The sequence below is a fragment of the Anoplophora glabripennis genome, unplaced genomic scaffold (assembly GCF_000390285.2).
Source record: "Anoplophora glabripennis isolate ALB-LARVAE unplaced genomic scaffold, Agla_2.0 scaffold5, whole genome shotgun sequence".
In the NCBI taxonomy this organism is placed as follows: domain Eukaryota; kingdom Metazoa; phylum Arthropoda; class Insecta; order Coleoptera; family Cerambycidae; genus Anoplophora; species Anoplophora glabripennis.
Genome location: NW_019416525.1, coordinates 2,334,778 through 2,352,288, shown reverse-complemented (window position 1 = coordinate 2,352,288; position 17,511 = coordinate 2,334,778). Strand labels below are relative to the sequence as shown.

At 31.9% G+C, this 17,511-nt stretch overlaps 2 protein-coding genes across 3 annotated transcripts; one reads left to right on the top strand and one right to left on the bottom strand.

Moving 5' to 3' along the window:
- Positions 1-414: 414 nt before the first annotated feature.
- On the top strand, positions 415-12,628 carry LOC108906779. 2 transcript variants are annotated; one of them, XM_018710139.1, is made up of 4 exons: positions 415-569; positions 2,988-3,892; positions 10,358-10,443; positions 11,322-12,628. In XM_018710139.1, exons 2-4 carry the CDS (start codon positions 3,276-3,278, stop codon positions 11,792-11,794), a joined length of 1,176 nt encoding a protein of 391 aa, XP_018565655.1. In that variant the 5' UTR covers positions 415-569; positions 2,988-3,275; the 3' UTR covers positions 11,795-12,628. The 2 variants fall into 2 exon arrangements, with proteins under 2 accessions (XP_018565655.1, XP_018565654.1); XM_018710138.1 differs by having other exon boundaries at positions 415-748.
- A 1,791-nt stretch (positions 12,629-14,419) lies between these two features.
- LOC108906761 (kinesin-like protein KIF3A) lies at positions 14,420-17,511 on the bottom strand. Its single transcript, XM_018710116.2, has 8 exons — positions 17,053-17,511; positions 16,782-17,000; positions 16,191-16,718; positions 15,933-16,130; positions 15,666-15,866; positions 15,537-15,613; positions 15,060-15,477; positions 14,420-15,001 (listed from the first exon to the last, which is right to left on the bottom strand). The coding sequence occupies exons 2-8, from the start codon at positions 16,989-16,991 to the stop codon at positions 14,765-14,767; spliced, it is 1,869 nt and encodes a 622-aa protein (XP_018565632.1). The 5' UTR covers positions 16,992-17,000; positions 17,053-17,511; the 3' UTR covers positions 14,420-14,764.

Sequence of the window (17,511 nt, the reverse complement as noted above, 5' to 3'; positions counted from 1 at the left end):
ACATAAGAAAAAAAATCTGGTCACCCTTCTCAATATTAAATATTTATTTTTAATTTTTTATTACAGTTTTATTTCTTATAATTAAAATTGCAATTAGTATTAACTAATTTATATAAATCTTGGTTTGTTTAAAATGAAAATCAATGAAGTTTTAATGTAAATATCAAACCTTACGGGGGGTGGGGAGACGGAAGGGGGGGGGACTGGAGTAGATTATGGAGATTATAAGGTTTACCGACATGAAAAAAATTTTCGAAATACAATTTTACCTGAGAAAAAAATCAAGCCTAGCGTATTAACTCAGGTAAGGCGATTGGTAGGGTGAGTTAACCTAACCACTCCTCTTGAACTAGAGAATTGTTCTTAAAGCAACCATTCGACGCGCTAAGATCGGTTAGTCGGTATTCCGTTACAAAAATGTGAATGTGAATTCATTTGCAGTGTAGTGACTGTAGTGCGTATGTAACGGTCTGGTTAATGTTTTTAAAACACATTCTTGTGAAAAATACGTCAATTAGTTTGCGGTAGGGGCGGTGTGTGTTGACAAATTTAAATTTGAGATTTATTAGGTATGTGAATTTTGATTGCTAGTGACTTTCAGCCACGTATAATGCCACAACTTGATACTCAGCCAACCTCGATGTACCTATATGACTACAATTTTTTACTTGGTTCATTTAACCAATAATTGTTGTGTGTGAAGACGAACTGGTATCGAGGAAATTTCCTGAATACCCATTAAAACTAGGTAATAGATATTTGTATTTTGTAACGATAGCTTTAGGAAAATTTATTACAATTTCCTCTTCGACTTCAATAAGTAAATATATTGGAAACTTGTTTTTTCATTTAATTTATCGGTGTTCTAAGCAGTAAAACAAACAGGTGTACTCTTGTGAAATTATACCTGCTTATATTTGTTTTAGTAAAACAATAATTGGTTTGCTATTCAAGTATGGTTTACCTTACATAAATATTATTATTACTTAGGTAGGTCATAATAAATATTTAAATTAGATTATTAAATATTAATTAATTCCGCTCAACCACTCGAAGAATTTGACGTATAATAAAAAAATCTGGTGACAATTTAGATTTTTTTAAACATAAATATGCATGTAGTCCTTGCCTCTATCGCACGATTGATTTGATAACACAATTTATTAGCCAATTATTGAGGTAAATGAACAGCAACGATATAAATGCAAATTAAATGACAAACCCAAATCTCTTAATTATTATCTTTTTGTTCGATCTATATACATACTAAGTAATTATTAAGTTAACCATAACTAATTGTCTGAAGTTGGAATATTACAGTATTAAAATTATAGCAGGTGCAAGGGGAAGACACTAAAATACGTTACAACAGTTGTGTGGCTTCTACTTCTATTTCCTATTTTTCACACACCGATACACCGCATAATTGGGCTCAATTTACCAACATTATTGACATACAAGAGGGTACGATTCCTTCCTGGTCAACTATTATTAAATCAATTCGATTTAGTTTGCGTCATTTTCATCGAAAAGAATTGGGGAAAATTTTTGAACTAATTCTGTGTTTACGCAAAATAATAGCATGCAAAAAACTTACCCCTGTTCCATGGCCAGTATGTCCCCCCCAGATGCCCTTACCTGACCCCTGAAACAAAAATATGTGTTAGCCTTTTGGAAACATATTATCACATCTTCCCAAACAAAATTGAAATAAAAAAGATCACTGACTTTTGATTCATTCATTTTTAATTTAAATAAATGGCCAAAAAGGCGCATAAATTTTGAACGCGGTTTGACCCTTGGTTAATTCCATTTTTAGAGTAAATATAGGCTGTTGCATTCATCTGGTATACAGATGATTTGTCTCGTATTACCAGATAAATGTAGGTATTATTATAACTTTGGCCCATTCATATATTGAAAACTAGTTCCGATTTGTCCAGCTTATTCATGTAGTTACGAGAGATGAATGTTGACTTCACAAGCAACAGAGGTGAAGTATCTCGGACTTTAATCTTATAGTAAAAATTCTCTGCCACAGTTTTTAATATGTTCTATGCCTATAGCTTGGAGAAGTTACATATTAATTTGTTTGCATGAAATTTTAATTTACTGTATACGTAGTATTGCGTCGATAGTCAAGCTTTACTTATTTATAGAAAGTAGAAATTATACTAACATAGTTATTCGTTTTGAAATCCAATTTATTTACTTTCCATAGTTGAATTGCAAATTTCTTCGTTTACATCAAAGTACAAACTGTCCTTTATCTGTAATCCTAAGAGTAAATTCCTTTTTACACACAACCGATTATGTTGGGGTCTATTATGTTATAGCAGATAAATACACTCTGTACAGACCAATGTCAAGATTGTCCATTCATTGATCGTTGCTCATTTTCGGCAACCAATCTATGAATATTTTTAGATTTGCCACACACAAGTGATGTCATTGTCTCGGCTGTATACGGACAATGTCTGGCATATAACTCAAACAAGTATTATTTTAGATACATTTTTTAAGTCAGATGGCAATGGCAATGGTCAGGGTCGAATGTTATTGCCGACAAATCAAAATGGTTTTTCGACTTACAAGTAAAAAAAAAATACGTGCATTTTTAAGAAATTGTGCCTTAAATCTTTGATTCGAATTCGTGTATCAGAACCATAACTATAATAGAAGGCGAATACGTATGTCAATAAATATATAAAGCTTTTAACATGGCACTCTAATTTTATATCAGCAATAAATTACTGTTTAATGACAGCACGTAGTAGAAAAAATTACTGATATTATATAACTGTTATACAATACAATTACTACACTTTTGTTTTTGTTAGTGAAGATAGTCCTATCTAATATTTCCGACTGGTGACTGAACATGAATGTCAACTAATCTAATGCATTTAACCGCAGCGTTAAACCGAAACCAAAACACCGATCTTAAAACCAAGATATTGTGAATGAAATTTTTTTTTTTGTTTCAGTTCTAATCAGTTCCTAATGAAGCGACCGTTAGACAGCCCCTGTGTCGCAATCGCTTGTATTTTTGAATGGTTTTCGTACACTTCGAGTACCATGTTAAAAACGTAACGCAATTTAGATGATTAGAGATATAAGAACAGAATGAGGAATAAGATGGATATAAAAAATTCGAAGATAAAATAAAAAATGTTGTTAGAATATGTGGAAAAATTATATCAGTGATACCAATCACTGGTTTAAATGGTTGGAGAGAAGCTATCTCACACAAATGATTGTGGAAGGTGGTAAAGATGTTGAAGCATATAACAAATGGAGGTATCTCAAGCCGAGGTTCCCGACCAGATAGTTCCATGGTTATGGAACCGAGGGTGGACCAGGGGCCCCATCGGTATCGATCCCCAAACGCCAACAGCTCCAGAATATCCCAACAGTATCCCCTCAACGTTTCACAGCTTCACACTACAAATTTGGATAATTCTAAACACTCCATATATAGCAACACGGTTTTACCACCGGCACCTGGCAAAGCATTGAATGGTGGTTTAAATATATCGAGGGTGCGGAATCAAAGTACTGTAAATAAGTTTATAGCAAAGTCTAAAGAGGTGGGTGTGAAGGAAATGTTAGTGAGTCTTGGGTTGCTGTGTTTAGTAAGCTTGTTGTTAGCTCTGTTGTCATTAATATTCCTTCTTAAGATATCACCCGTGACAGCTAATGATATACGTGAACTTCTGAGATCGGAACAGTTGACTGTGATAACTGCCGAAGAATACGTGGTAGTGTATGAAGTGACACTGGCTTTATGTGCGTTAACATTATCACTGAATTTATGCTGCCTCCTAGTGTGTGCTATCCAGTTCTTGTTCGCCGTTAAATTAGTTAAGAGTCCACACGGAGGAAACGATAGGTATGTAATTATATTTCATATAAATATGTTTACATTCTTATTTCTTGAAATCAATGAACTGCTTATGTAACACAAAACAGGAATGTCCGGATGAAATGTATATAAAGATCATAAACATTACATCCTCTGCATACCTCTTACGTACATAATTATATTTTGTTCTTTTCTTCTTACACAATTAGATAAGGTATTACGATCCGTAATACTTGTTATTAAAAGTTCATTTATTGTAATACTCGAAGGAAATAATGGACTTCTTTCTGTACCAGACAATGTCGCTCAAAATTACATATATTTTGAAAATAATTGCCGAGGAATTAATTTAAACGAGGTATTACCTATCAAATTATAATATGTACTAAGAAAAAGCTTTTATTTTGATATATGAAAAAATTCTGTTTGTTTTAAATGTGTCAACATATACAGGGTGTCCCCTAATAAAAAATTGTTAGAAATATAGAAGCACATTTTCAACATTTAAAATGTATGTAAATGTAATATAAAGTTTTTACCGCAAGTTACATTTTGAGGAACAATTGTCCTGGTTAAAAATAATCTGTAAAGTATTTTTATTTCTAAAATTTAAGTAGGCCTTGGTAAAAAAAATCTGTGTAACTAAATTGCCCCTTGTATAAAATATCACACAATTTCATTAGGAAGAGTTGTTCATAATTAAAATTTATTCGCATAATCGAAAGGAAGTAATCCATTTTGATTTTTTTCTATTTTTCAATCCTTTGTAATCACACTTTTTAGAATACAGGGTGTTTTCAAAAGAAAAGTACAAATATTACCTACTTAAATATTTCTTAGTTGCAATCGTGCGAGTAGTAATGCGAATGTAATTTTTTTTGTTAATAAACGGTTAATTTTAAAGCAAAAAAGTGAGAAGTAAAAATTTTAAAATAAACCAGGCTATGTGATACGTATTTTTGAATATTCAATTTCTGTTAATCAAAAAAATTGTAGCAAAAAATAACAGCCCCCACCAAGGGCTGTATGTCCTAAGGGGTGAATATTTTACCAAGGTAATTTTTATGCAAAACGTGTTCTTTTCAGCTGTCGATTCACCGGTACCATTTGTACTACTTATTTTGAAAACACCCTGTACAAAATTTTTTAATTGCACCTAATATCAAATCTTATAAAAATCAAACAATCGCCAGTTAATTTTTATCTGAGTTTGATATCATTCATTGCCCCTCACAATGTTACTCTGTAATTAATTAGAACTGTAGTTAACAGAGAAAAAACAGTTTTGTTATGCTTGGGCGACTAAATTGTGCTAGAATGTTTTTTACACATTATACGTTTTTTATTCGTTTATGTACTGTTAGAAAGTGACACGGATGGCTGTGTACAGCGTCACATAATGGATGAGTAAAAAAAACATTAGAAAAGCTTAAAACGGAGAAATGCACAATTACTGAAACGAGTTAGAGAAACCTGGAGAAAATTAATAACTATATTTTCAAAATTAAATGGTGTGTAAGCTTCAACACCTAGCGACTCGAACTTTCAGTGGCGTGAATCGCGTACTATCGCTCACTTAGATTGACAAAAACAGTAAAAAAAAATCAGTCACGATCACACAAACTGACTGAGCGATATAATTTTTCACATAGCAGTTAATAAATAATTCATAAATATCTTCAGACTCCCACTTCCTGTTCTGTACAATGAGCTGTAATTACTACTTAAATGGATGCTATAGGACTTGGTTAGAGATATGGGAAAATGGAAGTTATTAAACAGTTCCATCTCACGGAGCAAATCTCATAAATGATCAATTATTTTATAAATTGAAGCTTTTACTTAAAACAGTACAAATTAGATGTCATGACAACCTACGCTTCCCGAAAGAGGCTTGACCAATTTTGTCTGAATGCAAACATATATATCTACCTGTATTGCTTTCGTTAGCAATTAACTTCCTAAATGTCATGGCCAGACCAGTAGTCAATTAATTTTTTATATCGTATTTCGAGTACACAAAAAATATTAACTTTTCTGATGTAGGTACCTACTACTGACTGGCCACTTGTTTCATTTGGAATTTTTTAACTAAGTACCAATACGTTCCATATTTTGTGATGCTATTGCAGTATTCAAAGTGGTATAAACACAGAAATTCGTAGATTCTCCTCACGAAATTAGGCGATTTAGTTTTAATGTAAAAAATTATTTTCACGTTCGAATTATCAAAAATTCTGCATCAACAGCGAGACCAATAGATTAGAAATAGTGTCGGAAATACCTCTGAAAAACATGTTGTTTCCTTTCCTACCAGTTTTGTCAAACGTAACGAAATACCCAGTGATCTCACATATTACACACTACACAAATACATCATAAATCACAAATCACAAATGACACTTGGTTAACTACGAATTCAACGAAACATTGTTAAAAATTGGCGTCGCCTCGAAGAAAAGTTTGTCTAATACGGTCATAGCCACTGCGATTTAAAAGTAAATCTCGCTGGCTATTGGCTGTTTGTCTAAGAAGGTAATAAAGGGCTCTGACATTTCTGGCAGTGTTGGGTGACGTCATTTATCGTTTGTTTTACATACCTCTAAACCTGTTTGCTAAATAGTTTTTTGTATCGATCAGTACTGAAACGGTTCACTTTTTAATTGAGCTTTTGCCAGTACATAATATTATAAATAATTAACAAACTTGGGATGTATTTTTTAATTTTTACAATTTATCGGTGATTATAAATAACAACACTGTTAATTTTTGTCGTGTTTGGTGGTTAATATTGCAGGAGCAATGATTTTGATTATTTCTATTTCTTGATTAACAATGCAAAGTTATTGGTAAACGTAAATTTTAGGCGTTTTAATAGATAGATTACTAATTACCTGTTAAAAACATTCGACCCTTTTCTACCAGGCTTTCTCACACGTAAACAAATATCCAGTAATTTTGCAAGTACCACTTATTATACACTACACTACACACGACACAACGCATATCGCGAATTTCACTAGACTAATTAAATTAACTACGAATTTATGAAAACAATTGTTAAAAAATATTGGCGTCACCGTCATAGCCACCGTGATTTAAAAGCAAATCTCGCTCGCTGTTGGCTAGCAATCTTAAGATGATAATACAGGGTTCTGACACTCTGACAGGGTTTGCGACCTCGCGTACGTCCATAAACATATATAGGGTGTCCTAAATACACCAAAATGTTTCATTTTTATTTTTTGCGAGATTTTTCTGGTTTAAATCAACGTTAACTGTAAGTAGCTTTCTTTGTAAACTAACATTATAAATGAGACAATTAATTTCTGTAACAGGTCAGGCATCAGTATGATTAATAATACTAATACTGTTTAGTTTCCTGCATTTTTGATGATTAATTGCAGAAACTTGTGAAATTGTTTCAGTTCAATTTTTTTCTCGTTTAATTGGTTCTTAATTGTAAATTATCAAATAAACTCGAGAAATATTAAAAATTGAAGACTTGACACTCTAAATGTATGTTATTTGGTTTTGTCACTTTCTAATTACCGCACATCCAATTTTGTTTATTCATTCATTCAGGTCTTATTTATCTCATCTCGAATTTTTACTTACTGGTAAAAAATTTGTTATTCCTTTTCTGAAAAGTGCTTAGAAGTAATAAATTAAATTTTTTACAATACGTAGAAAAATATAAAACCTGTGCCAGCATTAGAAACATATTTACGTTATTCTATTGATTCAAAACATATTAGAACATTCTATTTTTTTATATTTCAATTTGAACCGTTAATTTGTGATTTTCAATTTTTTGTTAATGTAGTGAATGTAGAAAATAATTTCTTTCAATTCTAAATTAGATACAGCGCAAGTTATTTCCCACGTTTTGTTAAACACAAAGATCAGTAGTTATTATTGCTAGGCCATGTGTTCGAGAGTATGATCCTTGTTTATGGTACTATTCATAAGATAAATTAAAAATCTGCCAGTTCTGGCAAACGACTTGGTAAGATATTTCAACATATGCTTATATTGGCATCACATGGTTTGTTTGTAATTTCGCTAATGTGCCGATAATATTCCATACGCATTCTTTTACTTTTATGCTTTAAGTAGTCGGGATTCGGTATGAAGAATTTATATCTGAACCTACTTCTCTAGACGAGAATATAGACTGAGCAGACCCGTAAGAATGATTGATTGCTTTGTCAATCTTAAGCCGACCGCATACCGAAAGCTATGCTGTGCTGTTGTAAGCCAGCACGGCTCCAAGCCTCTTGACAGGGCATCGCACAGCGCAGTACAGCTTTACGTGTGCGACCGGCTTTATGAACGTGGGGTTCGCAGAAGTACTTTGGTGATTATTTTTTTTAAGATGTAGCCTTGAGCGATGTATACTATAATATGGAATGGTTATTTCCTTTGGATTTCAAATGCGTGGTCTTAAGTCACATTCTTTACCTTCCATTATGTCACGGACCTATTATGCGTAAATAAAAGATAAATTAACAAAAGATGAGACAACGTTCAAAGAAAGCAGTGTATTAAATGGCTTCCACATATAAAAAACTGGATGCCTTTATAATTACATCAACATTGTAATATCAAACCAGTAATTTTTACCTTGTATACAATATGTATATACAGGAAGTTTTGTGAGACACTAGTTTTTATCTTTAAAAAACTCGAGCAAACTTAAGACTAATTGTAAAAATAAATAAAGTGTGTGTAAGGCATAAAGAAAGAATTGTGTACTCAAAAGGAGCGTAGTTGTGTTCACTGGAAGTTTTAAAAATGTTAATTTTAACGCCTACACATAAAAATACATGATCCTGTCCTCTGACTTTAAACTGGCAAACTGTACCTACATATAACTTGTAGAGTAATGAATATTCATGTTTTTCAATTAATAAATATATATTTTTTACATTTTCATCCTGAAGATATCTTAGTGGCTATTATTGACTATAAAATTTCTGTACGACGCCTTCTCATAAACCTTAAGGCTACATTGCTGATGGAAATACCACATAAAATATTATTTAAATAGAAAAAAACAGCTGACCCTCGAGTTAATGAAGGCTGACTTGCTCTACTTGCTTTATTTTAAACTTATTTTATTAATTAATAATTATTAAATAGAAAAGTTTTTCAATTATTTTGTTATGCTTTTTCCTCTAAATTATGATGGATTATTTTTGCAAAACCTTCATTAGTCTTCGTATTCAGTTATGTCTTGTTTTAACGCTCGTGCTATATGACGCTAGTTAAATGGCGGGAAAATGTTCCGTGTTACCTCCACAAAAGTTTACCGCGTTAAGTATTTAACATTCCATTTTAAATTAAACTTATCCAAACAATTAAATAAATTAACTGTCTATAGAGATTAAATTATTCGTGATAATTAGCCATTTAAAACCAAGATATATTTTTAAAGTCGAGTCATATGATACAGGTTACTTTCTAAAACAAATAAAAAACAACGTGCCCCGTATATTAACCTTTATAATAAGAATTTAAAGTTTTTGCCTTGAATAAAACAGAGCAAACAAAAATACAAGATCTCTACCTGTTTGTAGGAAATTGGCATATTTCAAATTAATACCTCCGACCATATAGGTATACGTATTTAGGTCGAATAAAATTCAAATTCATAGCATGCTAGAGCAGATTTTGTTACGAGGGAATCTTGCCAGCTAAGGGTTTCTAATAAATCAAGTACTTACTACAACTTGTATCAAAACAGGTAGTAGAAAACGGAGGGGATAAAAGGTGTGGTTTCGTTGCCGCGTGCCAGTGGCGTAACATTTGTTCAATGTAAGAAAGATATTTTAAACGTTGCAGTTGTAACACTTTTCTATACGGTTAAGCAAACTGTAGCAAAGAGCAAAAAGTATCGTGGGTGTTATTTAATTTTTACCACTGGAAATTAATTTAAAAAAGTGTTGTGTTGATAATACCTCGAACTCTATGCTTCAAAGATACGCCTCTGATTGCCGAAGCGTTCTGAGTGCTATGTCCATAAGCCGACCTTGTGAAGGTCTATAGTTTCTTCACAGATTTTACTGCACGGATTTGATGTTTAGTCCGTTTTTTTCTGGCGCGCCATTAAATGTTAAACGAGTATAAACTTGTTGCTTGAACACTGCTCCATCTCTTACAAAAAAAAACATTTTTCATTATACCTTTGAAAATTTTGATTATCCACTAAATAAGATATTTGGCTTTACACAAGACCACCAAAAATTAAAATAAACACTATAATTGCAACTACAATTGACTTAAGTTGACTTTCTAGAATTCATAATAATATTTACAGCATAATTATGATCCTTAATATGAACTATTTGATCTACTTTAACCTTGATATATTGTATTTTCTAATGAAGTATAAAAACAACTAGAAACTAGAACGAATTGAGTGATATGTTTACTTATTTAAATATTAAAATTGGTTGGAAGGACTAATATGTATTATTAATTTTTCAGGACAAACAAGTATCTCCAAAAATCGTCTGTCAGTCGAGTTTGTGCAGTTGGAGGTTTTTTTATATCGATACCAGTATTTTTAACAGGTAGGGGTAACGTTTATATTATATTGTTATATTTTTTAATACTGTGTAGATGATACATTCAGTAAAAAGTTTTTTTAAAATTTCAAAACACCCTATGGGCCTATCGTGTTTTGTTTTTTTAGTTATAGAGCATCAAAGATATTTTATGTCATATTTATATTACAATGTGAAATTTAATTTTTTATAAAAACAATACTCTTGTTGACACCTCTGAAAACGCACCATTTATAAGAAAAACGCAATTAGCTGTCCAGAGGCAACCAGTTTATATACCTTAATATACAGGGTGGTCAGAAACAAACGGACCATACTTCAAGGATAGCTTCCTCGGATGGAAATAGACCTATTTAGGTCAAGTTACTTTAGAACAATTTTGTTTGCTTCTAAAGTTGTCGGCCAAAAAAATATGTTTGTTCCATTTCACACTTCAGATAAAAAAGCAACATTGTGTTACGGTAACTTGATCTAAATCGATTTATTTTCATCAAAGGAAGCTACCCTTACAGTATAACTCATTCGTTTCAGTCAATTTAATTTGTCTCAAAAACATTGCGTTTACGTCTATTTAAAAAAGTAATTTTTCATGTAAAATTAAATTTTACATTATACGACATGCACTGTAAACAACGTAACCTAAATAATGTTATAAAATGTCTCTTGGTAAGGTCATATAAGCGGCTTCTAGCAGATGGTCAAAAATTAATATTTAACGTTCAGTCCCCAAATTGATGGTACCTTTTTCAAAAACATCCTGTATTAGGAAAAATAACGATAAAGCTAATTATTAAATAATAAATTTAAAATATCATACATATTTCAACTTGTTTATTAATTTATGTTTTTAGTATTCGTTTATTGACGATAATTTTATTTTTCAGGTATAATTCTCTATACCTTCATCCAGTTCCATTCAACCCCTGCCATAGTAACAAGTGTATTTATAGGACTAGGAATAATATTTTGTGGTTGTGCTATGGTCCATAACGTGTTCATCTGGCAAAAGGAGAAAACGAATGCCGTTAAAGAATTGGCTTTACAGCAACACGAATCAAGTCAACACCACAATTCATTTCATAGTATAACGGCTGCACCTACCACACAGTTAAATCATTCCCATGTCAGTAATTATAACCATAGCTTTGGCCATCCAATCACCGCTGTTCACAATGGACCTTACATTGTGAGACCATCGACCACAACCCCACCTACAGGCGATAATTTAAATTTAACCAAACTCTCACACCCTAGAGAAGCAAGTGGATCTGTAAGCCCGGGAATGCCTACAGTCACTATGGATTTAAGTAGCGTTGCAACTACTAATTCGCCACACGAGCTGTCAACTCTAGTTTAATTAAAAAATAGTGCGAGGTCATAAAGTCACTGTTTTTATTACATTTTGTAACTACACACACGCAAATGAACAGATAACATTTTGCCCCAAAAGTAGGAGTACGACGAAAACTTTTATTGATATGTTGCACGTAAAAGAATAACTTTTTAGTGTACGTAACTGTATTAGTGCATTTAAATTACCATATAGAGTCCTAGTTACCAAATAATTGCTCCAATTATCAAAAACGTTTTAAGAGATTCTTCCTGAAATTTAATTTATATGAATTATCATTGCGGTATGTGTTTAAGGATAGTACTATTTTTTGTACCTTTATTACACGGTAAAGGTTCTAGTCAAAGTAGGAGCGCCGTTAACATCTTCACGTTCTCAAATTGTAATAAAATACGTTTATGACCTAACAGCGAGAAACGAAACTAATTTTTAAACCAAGTGCATGCAATTGTAATTTTGTTTTTATCGTCAATTTTAGTGAAATTGAAGTTATTTATTGTTGTACACTGAAATAAGTATTATACCAGTCATTTTTCTCGTCACTATTGAATATACTTTTATCAGAAAATTATATTATTTGTAAATAAACTATATTTTATTTAAAACAAATATAATTTAACGTGGCAAGAGGGTGTATTTAAAAATCGTGTATATAATGCTTTGTTTCACAAAAATATGTCTATTGTAACATAATTTATATACATATATTCTTGTGAAATTACAAAGTGTGGTTAGTACAAAATGTATCACTGCCTATTAAAAGGTGTTGATATTTTTTCAATTGTAAGTGTAATTTTAAGATTTTATATATTTTATACTTGATTATTTTATATTCCAATCCTTGCCTTTTTACAAACAAAAATAAATATATTTTACATACTATCTGCTTTTTTTTTAGTATACATTTTATTTAAAAAACGAATTTTTTTTTTTTCGTGCCTCTTGTGATATGTTGGTTTATCAAGTTTTAAGAGCCTCCTCAAAAAATCAGCTCAAAACTAATTTCTTTAGAGGACGCTCAAGATTTTTTAAAATTTCCAAAATCGTCAATAATTGAATTTTTTTCAAAATTTTTTTTCTCGTTATTTTATCATTTTCTAGATCGAAAAAAATCTCGATTCTGAAAATTTCAAATCGATATTTTAATTTCTAAAGGTTACTCATAATTATTTTAACTTCCAAAGTAGTGTACCTGTTTTCGAGCGGTCTCAAAATAAATATCAACTAATATTTTTTTTTTTATTGAAATTGATGAACAAAAAAATAGAAATAAATCACCACACTTAAATTTTAAACAATTATAAATATTTGATACAGTGTGGTAGTAAATTTTGCCTCGAGAAATTTTTTAAGTGTGATTTATTTCTTTTGTTCGTCAAATTCAATAAAAAAAATTATTAGTTTGTTGATATTTATTTTTAGAGGTCGCTCGAAAACATTTTAGGTACACTACTTTTAAAGTTAAAATAATTATGAGCGACCTTTAGAAATTAAAATACCGATTTGAAATTTTCAGAATCGAGATTTTTTCAACCTAGAAAATGATAAAATAACGAGAAAAAAAAATTCAATATAGACGATTTTGGAAATTTTTAAAAATCTTGAGCGACCTCTAAAAAAATTTTTTTTGAGCTGATTTTTTGAGGGGGCTCTTAAAACATGATAAACTAACATATTTTCACAAGACACGAAAAAAAAAATATTCTTTTTTTTTTTTGGGCCACCCTAATACATTTATATTATATTACAAGCGGGGTAGTTTCAGTGTACTTGGTACTCAGTATTTCCTTGTACTCGAATACATTGTCTTATGAAATGAGTACATTTTTATGTACACTTGCCAAATCCCGGCCATGCTGCACGCTTCGCTACCTCCCACCACAGCCTCATGCCAGCCATCAGTGAGTGAAGTGAAACGGAAGTGGTGTATTATCATATCAGCAGCACTAGCAGACAAAAGGATCAATTTCTCCATGTTACATGACTACCTGTGTGCAAAGAAACTTTTCGTGCGTTATTTATAATACGTGCCTACCATTATCGACCAACATGGAGCGCTTATTTTCGTACGCGACCATAATTAATAATCCACGTCGTCATGCGATTTAAGTGGCGAAAATTTTTAAAAATTGGTCATTAAAGCTACTAAAGTTTTATTTTAAGTAGGAATAAATAAAATAAGTACCAAAATTCCTCAAAAAGATAATTCCAAAATAAAGCTAATGCAAAGGAAAACAAGATCCCAGCATTACTAGCCGGTAGCCAACCTTATTAACAATTTTTTATATTTAGTTGGTACTTAACATGAAGCGAAATATCAATATTTGATGAAGGTCATAGGCCACCTGGTATTTAGTTTTGCACTAGTGCGACTAAATTCGTCTCTTAATCGGCCCATTTCTCCAGCGGTACTTCCAACATTTCATAACTAACATGTACTCGAGTACTCTCATATGAGAGTACTTGATTGTGGCACGTTGAAAATGTATGCAACCAGTTTTACACCAAATTCAATGGCGGCTGAATTTCTAACTTCCTGCCACTTCAACCATAAGATTTTTTATGCGAAAGAGAAATTTAAGCACTTTCACAAATGGAGACACAAATAAAACAGGCAAGATTAAAGTATGTGCAAGTTTTTTATTTATTTCAGATAGTTTATAACATTTCCGTATCTAAATGTTTATGAAAATTATCACTTGCAAGCCCGGTACATGGTATTTTAATACATAACTTTAATACTTAGGAATTAAACGACTTAATTACAACCAGATGTAAATTGTAATTAAGAAATTTATGGAAATAACGGTCTTACGCCTTTACACAATCGTATCAATGCGGTTAAACAAGACCTATACAATATCTAACCATTAAATATAATAAATTTCATCGAAAACACAGCCACATAAAAATAAATAAATAAATAGCACGATAAATTAACTTTATATAACATGTTTAAGAAAAAATATACATCTATTAACGTGACTTTGGTACAGCGGAGAAGCTCTTAAGCATGGACCGTTTCTCTTTAGGTTTCTCTCGCCTCTTCTCGGGATACTTGTGGTAAACTTGCTTCATTTCGAATTTAACGGGCGTGAAAGTTTCTGTATTCGCCGTTTGGCGCTTCCTCATATTATTCCCCGTGTAGGCGACGCCGCGCATTTGATATTCCTGCGTCTCGTTATTCCAGATTAAATGCGACAGAATTTTTTTCTGAAAATTAAAATAAAAATCACCAAAACATTAATCCGTAACTAATTCAAATACATACTAAATATTCCTGAGGTATGTAATTATCGATAATAAGGTTGGCTAGTTGAGATTCCCTCACTAATAACCTATTATTGTCGAAAAGAGCCTCCAAATCTCTTTGGTATTCGCGTTCCTTATCTGAATGCTCTTCTTTGGCTTCTTTAATAAATGCCTGAACTTTTTTAAGTTTCTTTGATAAACCTGCATCTTCTTCTTGTAACGAAGAATACTGTTCCTCTACGTCAATTTTTTCAGCAGCTTTTTTATTCAATTGTTCCTCTAGCTGCTGATGACTTTTATCTAAGCTTTCCAATTCTGCCGCCGATGATTCCAGGAAGAAAGCCTGTTGCTGGGCTTTTTCTAGTAAATTCTCTCCACCAACTAAAATCTTCTTCTGAATTAAAGCCATCTTTTCTTCTAACTCGGCCTTCATACGTCTGAAAGAGATATTTCAATGAACAGATTTATCGGAAGTTAAATTATAACAAGAACTTACTCTGTTTTTTCTAATTCTAAGTTGGTTTGTTTTATTTTCTCCTTTTCCTCAGCGCTTGCGACTCTATCTTTCTTTTTCTAAAAGATATTCATTAATTTTTGTTTAAGAATATATGACGAATATGACTACCTGTTCTTTTTTCTGTTCCTGCACAGATAATTCTGCCAACTTTTGCTGTAATTCCGCAATTTCCAATTCGAATCCTTCGATAAGTCCCTTTTCTTCAACATTAATTTTAACACAGTTTTTGATGAATTTAACTCTTGCAGCGTAACGTAACGTACACATACTTTCTTCGTAATCAACGTCAGCAGGACTGACCATAGCAATCTGCAAGACATTTAAAAACATACAAAAGCTTAAAGAAATGTAGTGTATGCATAGAAATAATATTACCATTGCAGTTTTAGAATTCCCACCTAACGAATCTTGTAACAATCTTGTTAATTTAGAATTTCTGTAGGGTATATGAGTACTTTTACCGTCTACCAAAGCAGAAATAACATTGCCCAATACCGACAACGATAAGTTAATGTTACTGGCTTCTCGAAGTCTCTCACCAGTAGCTTGCGTACGACTAGCACGTTCAGAACCCTAAAAATATATTGTTTTTGCATATACATTGGTCAAAAATAGTTCTTATAACATATTTACCGCTAGATCAACCAAATTTAATTTTCCGACTGTAGTTTTATTGTCAATTCGGTTTTTGGACTCGATTGTAATAGTAAAAATTGCGTGAGATCTACTACTGACATCATTCATTAACGTTGACCTAGTTACTCGATTCTTATTTCCTCTATTAAGCAATTCGGTTATAGATTCTATTGAATCTACTGTGAAGCCCATTAAATCTTTTACGTAGACGCCGATATCTTTTCTTTCCCTTATTGCTAATTTTTTGTTCGGATCGGCTGATAAAAGGTCTCTTACGTCTTCGTTATAAATTTCCAAATAGGTTACTTTGACTACGAAAGATTTTTCACCACTAGCCCTCGAAATTTGGCTAAAAATGTGGGAAAATGTATTCGGTATTATTCCTTTAAATTCGGGGACCATGTGGTTCCCCGCCATGGTATAAGTTTTACCAGTGCCCGTTTGACCGTACGCAAATATCGTTCCATTGTAACCTTCCAATGCTTTTTCTACTATTGGATATGCTACCATACGGTACATTTCCAACTAAAAAAATTACATTATAGTTTTAGATAAAATATATTGAATCATCCATAATTATAGACTTACTTGAGCGGTGTTTGGTGCAAATATGTGATCAAACTTAAAAGGTTTCGTGTGTTCGCCATTTTTCTTCAAAACTATCAGATTTTCTTTGTGATCACAAACAACAATGTTCTCGTTTGCTTCTGCAATTTCTTTTTTACTAAGTGGACGTATTCTTATAAAAACTCGGACATTTTCCTGAGATTCTTGCGAGTCTCTGTTTAAATTTTCCATTTTCTAAAACTAATGACGCAGAAATTTACCGAAATTCAATATATTTACACGTAAAACTTACATTTGTGTATTGTTAAATCAGTGAAAGAAAGAAAATTGCAAAATACTTCAAAACATTTTAATATTTTGACGTCAGTGACTAATCGATAACGTTGCTAGGTTATGTTTAACAACAACTGACGTAAAATTATTCACATCACATGACGATGACAGGTGACTGACTATTTTTTATGTGACCCCCCCACCAATAAATGTGATGAGAAGGACACCATAACTAAATAGCGGCACTACAAAATTTCAAAAGAATTTCTGTTTAATTTGTAGTTAATTAGCCACAAATTAACTGCGTGCTTTTCGTTCACTATTTCTGCTAGTGGCTCGTGTTTCGTGCTCAACTGGAAATGAAAATAATTTTTTAGTATTATGTATTTCAGTACTTAGCACTGGTTTTAGTAATGATTCCACTCCAATGAATAAAACGATATATACGGCGCTAGTAACTTTCTAAATTTCTAAAATC

What these genes read in the sequence shown, in the direction of transcription:
- LOC108906761 (XM_018710116.2), bottom strand. Translation starts at nt 16,991, where the DNA reads ATGGAAAATTTAAACAGAGACTCGCAAGAATCTCAGGAAAATGTCCGA. An exon ending in GGAATTCTAAAACTGCAATG is followed by an intron (nt 15,867 to 15,932) that starts GTAATATTATTT and finishes AATGTCTTGCAG; the next exon opens with ATTGCTATGGTCAGTCCTGC. An exon ending in ACATACCTCAGGAATATTTA is followed by an intron (nt 15,002 to 15,059) that starts GTATGTATTTGA and finishes TTTAATTTTCAG; the next exon opens with AAAAAAATTCTGTCGCATTT.
- LOC108906779 (XM_018710139.1), top strand. Translation starts at nt 3,276, where the DNA reads ATGTTGAAGCATATAACAAATGGAGGTATCTCAAGCCGAGGTTCCCGA. An exon ending in CCACACGGAGGAAACGATAG is followed by an intron (nt 3,893 to 10,357) that starts GTATGTAATTAT and finishes TTAATTTTTCAG; the next exon opens with GACAAACAAGTATCTCCAAA. An exon ending in GATACCAGTATTTTTAACAG is followed by an intron (nt 10,444 to 11,321) that starts GTAGGGGTAACG and finishes TTTATTTTTCAG; the next exon opens with GTATAATTCTCTATACCTTC.